The sequence below is a fragment of the Gavialis gangeticus genome, unplaced genomic scaffold (assembly GCF_001723915.1).
Source record: "Gavialis gangeticus isolate Ggan-Ray unplaced genomic scaffold, GavGan_comp1, whole genome shotgun sequence".
Lineage (NCBI taxonomy): Eukaryota > Metazoa > Chordata > Crocodylia > Gavialidae > Gavialis > Gavialis gangeticus.
The window spans coordinates 3,694,407-3,697,504 of NW_017729033.1; the positions used below are offsets into that span (position 1 = coordinate 3,694,407).

General features: G+C 45.9%; 1 protein-coding gene across 1 annotated transcript in view; it reads right to left on the reverse strand.

The window, feature by feature from the left end:
- ATRN (attractin) overlaps positions 1 to 3,098 on the reverse strand; it is a 246,227-nt gene that overhangs the window by 199,916 nt on the left and 43,213 nt on the right. Inside the window, exon 7 of the mRNA XM_019525801.1 lies at positions 1,020 to 1,110. Coding sequence (XP_019381346.1) covers positions 1,020 to 1,110 — 91 coding nt within the window. The remainder of the gene's footprint in view (positions 1 to 1,019; positions 1,111 to 3,098) is intronic.

Here is a 3,098-nt window from a genome sequence, read left to right on the forward strand (position 1 = left end):
TCATGATCTCCGGGGATTAAAATACCCCCCTGGTGCTGCAAGGTAAAAAAAAAAGGGGGTGGGGGGGTGGGAAGGGAACAGCACAAGTGGCTGCAACACATGCCACCCAAAACTGGAGCCTAGCCTGCCTGAGCCATACTCCAGCTACCACCCAGTCTTCCAGTTTCAGGAGCATTGCAGATGCAGCTTCCCCAGCCTCCAGGTAAGGCTTCTGGGGCCAGCACAGTCGCCGGCCCCAGCCTCTCCTAACCCACCCGGGGTAACTTGCCACACACCACAGCACACAGGGCATAGGCATTTCCTGGGGACAAGTAACAGCAACACAAGGCACGCTGTTCCTGGGAAACCAAATCCCCCCCTCATCTGGATGTGGCCAGGTAGTTCAAGCCCTGACCTGATCCAGGGCATTAAGCTTGCCAACTAGTTACATAGACCAATGAAACCTGAAAGCCACTTTACCAAGGCCCGTCTAATTGATCCAGCCTTTGGCTCTTGACTGCAGAAGCAATTAGCAGCAAGGAGAAACCATAACGACTTTGTCTTACACCCAAGTGTCCTGCCTAGGTCTGAAGAATGGGGGATGGGGGAGACGAGAGCTCAATTCCCCTTCTCAGGAGCCAGGGTTACGGGAAAAAACAAATCTAGCGTAGAGCTTGATTTGAACATGCAAGCTGAACGGGTGTTAAGAAACTTTCAGTCATCCATGTAGCCAACCTGCCTATCACAAAAACATGCCAGAGTTTAACCACTGCAAGTCTTCCTATCAGACCTCTGGCCTATTTACTACTACACTAAAATGCAAGGATAGCTCACAGCGGTGGGTGGGAAAGGAGGATGACCCCTGAGAGGAGTGAGCTAGCAGTCTCAGGCAACAGCACTCAATGGGATGCTAATCTAGAGCTTACTGGAAGACATACAGAAGCACTGGAAACAGCAATACTTTCTCTAAAGCTGGGTATACACAGGATGGGGGCGAAATATGTAACAAAGTTCTAATTAACGCTAATAAACGCATCTACCTCATGCAATGCCAATGAATGACCATATCTGATCTCCACAGCATTCACAGCATTGCTCAGAGGAAGCCACTCCTCAGTAACAAGGTTGTACCTGCAGAATGAGAATTTGAAAATTAATATATATGCAACCCAACTGAGCTATTACCCATTCTTTCCCAGATGGAAAGATACTAATAAAAAATGTAGATACAGTATGTAAGGATCTTAAAAGTCCTGGGAGACTGTGTTATACACATGGGTGTACAGAGTCCTTCCCCCTACAAATTATGAATAAAATAACCAGACCTACAATCTAGTTTTGATAAATTCATTGCTTTATCGTACCTCGTATTGAACATACTTCTTTACAAAAAACCAAGGAGTTAATACACTGACAGTGGATCTATGACAAATATATACTTCCTGAGATTTTACCCCATGGGGTAGAAAAATGTTAAACAACAGCTCATGGCAAATTAGAGTTTTAAAACGGAAACTGTTATCATTTATAGCACAAGTGCACTTCTTAATTACGTTTTCATCACTCAGCCATAAAAACTCTCTCTAGACCCAAGCTGGCACAGAAGATAAAATGAAAGCAACCTCTCCCCTCCCCCAAAAACAGGCAGTGATTTCAGCTATGGGAACTCAACAAGCTTGCCCTGGTGTTAAATGAAATCAACTTCAGGAGGGGCTTTAACGAAGCCTAATGGCTTTTATTTATATACAAGTAACAGATGAGACGGAAAAAAAAAGTTAACCAGCGACTATAAGCTGCAGTTGCTCTGCAAGTATGTGAATTTTCAATGTCCCTGAAAATTAGAAATCAGTAGTAATGGAGCAAATACTGCCCTGTGTTCAGAATGCATGACTGACGGAGGTTAATGGAAGCTGCTTCTGTGTATCCTAAGGCAGAATTTAGCTGTTTGCCTATATAACTGCTGGTCTGTAATGTTACCCCCTTTGAAAAGATGGTTTGAAAGCTTTCTATAGTGAGCATTAGGGTGTTTTGTATAACTGTGTAAGCACAGAGCAATATTACATTGCTTTGAAGAGTGTGTACATCTCATCATCCTCATTTTCTGTATGAGGAAATGAGGGTGTCAAATGCAAGCGATTTCAAGTCCTACAGAGAGCAAATGGCAGCATTATGGACTGGATGGTGCTGAGATTAGGTCCATCAGAATCTAATCTGGTGGCCCATCCACTGATTCACATGCCTTCTTTTTTTAAATGCATCTCAAGCAACCATTCAGGTGTCAGTACAACTGCATTAAAGGAGCCATAAGCTCAAGTTGCACAGTTGAAAAAGGGGAAACTGCCATATAAGAAAATGAGTTTGTTCAAACGGCTTCTGAGAAGATGCCAAATAATTTATGTTGAAGCAGGGAGGGCAGAACTCATTGGGCTTACACAGGAATATGTGGAGAGTAAGACAATGGGATCAGGGAACATGGGCCACAATGCTTACAAGAAGTTTACTGAATGTCGGGAACCCCTCGAAAGGTTTTCCAAAATAAGCACCCTTTCTCCACTCCCACAAAGCTTCAATGAGCTAAGGAGAATAGTCGGGGAGGCACTGAGGTCCTGGAGGGGAGGGGAGCCAGGTGTCCAAGAAGAGTGGTTGCTCCTTAAGGAGACGATCCTCCAAGCTCAAAGGGAGGTAATCCCAACACGGATCAAAGGGGGCAGGAGGACACAAAAACCCCCATGACTCACCAAAAGCATTCAGGAACGTCTCCTAGCTAAAAGGGAGGCGCGCACCCAATGGAGGGGAAGGGCCATCACCAGGGAGGACTACACTGCGGTTGCTCAGGGTTGCAGGGGGGCAGTCAGAAAGGCCAAGGCAGAGATGGGACTTGGACGAGCTTCCCAGATCAAGGACAAGAAGTCCTTTTTTAAATATATAGGGGGCAAAAAGAAGGTACCGGGTAACGTGGGGCCCCTACAAGACATGCTAGGAAATCTGGTTGTCACACCAGACAACAAAGCTAACATATTTAACGACTTCTTTGCTTCCATTTTCCTGAGCAGGGACCGAATCAGCCCCCCCACCAGGTACCCCTCAGGCCCCAGGGGAGGCGCACCCAGGCCAAAGGT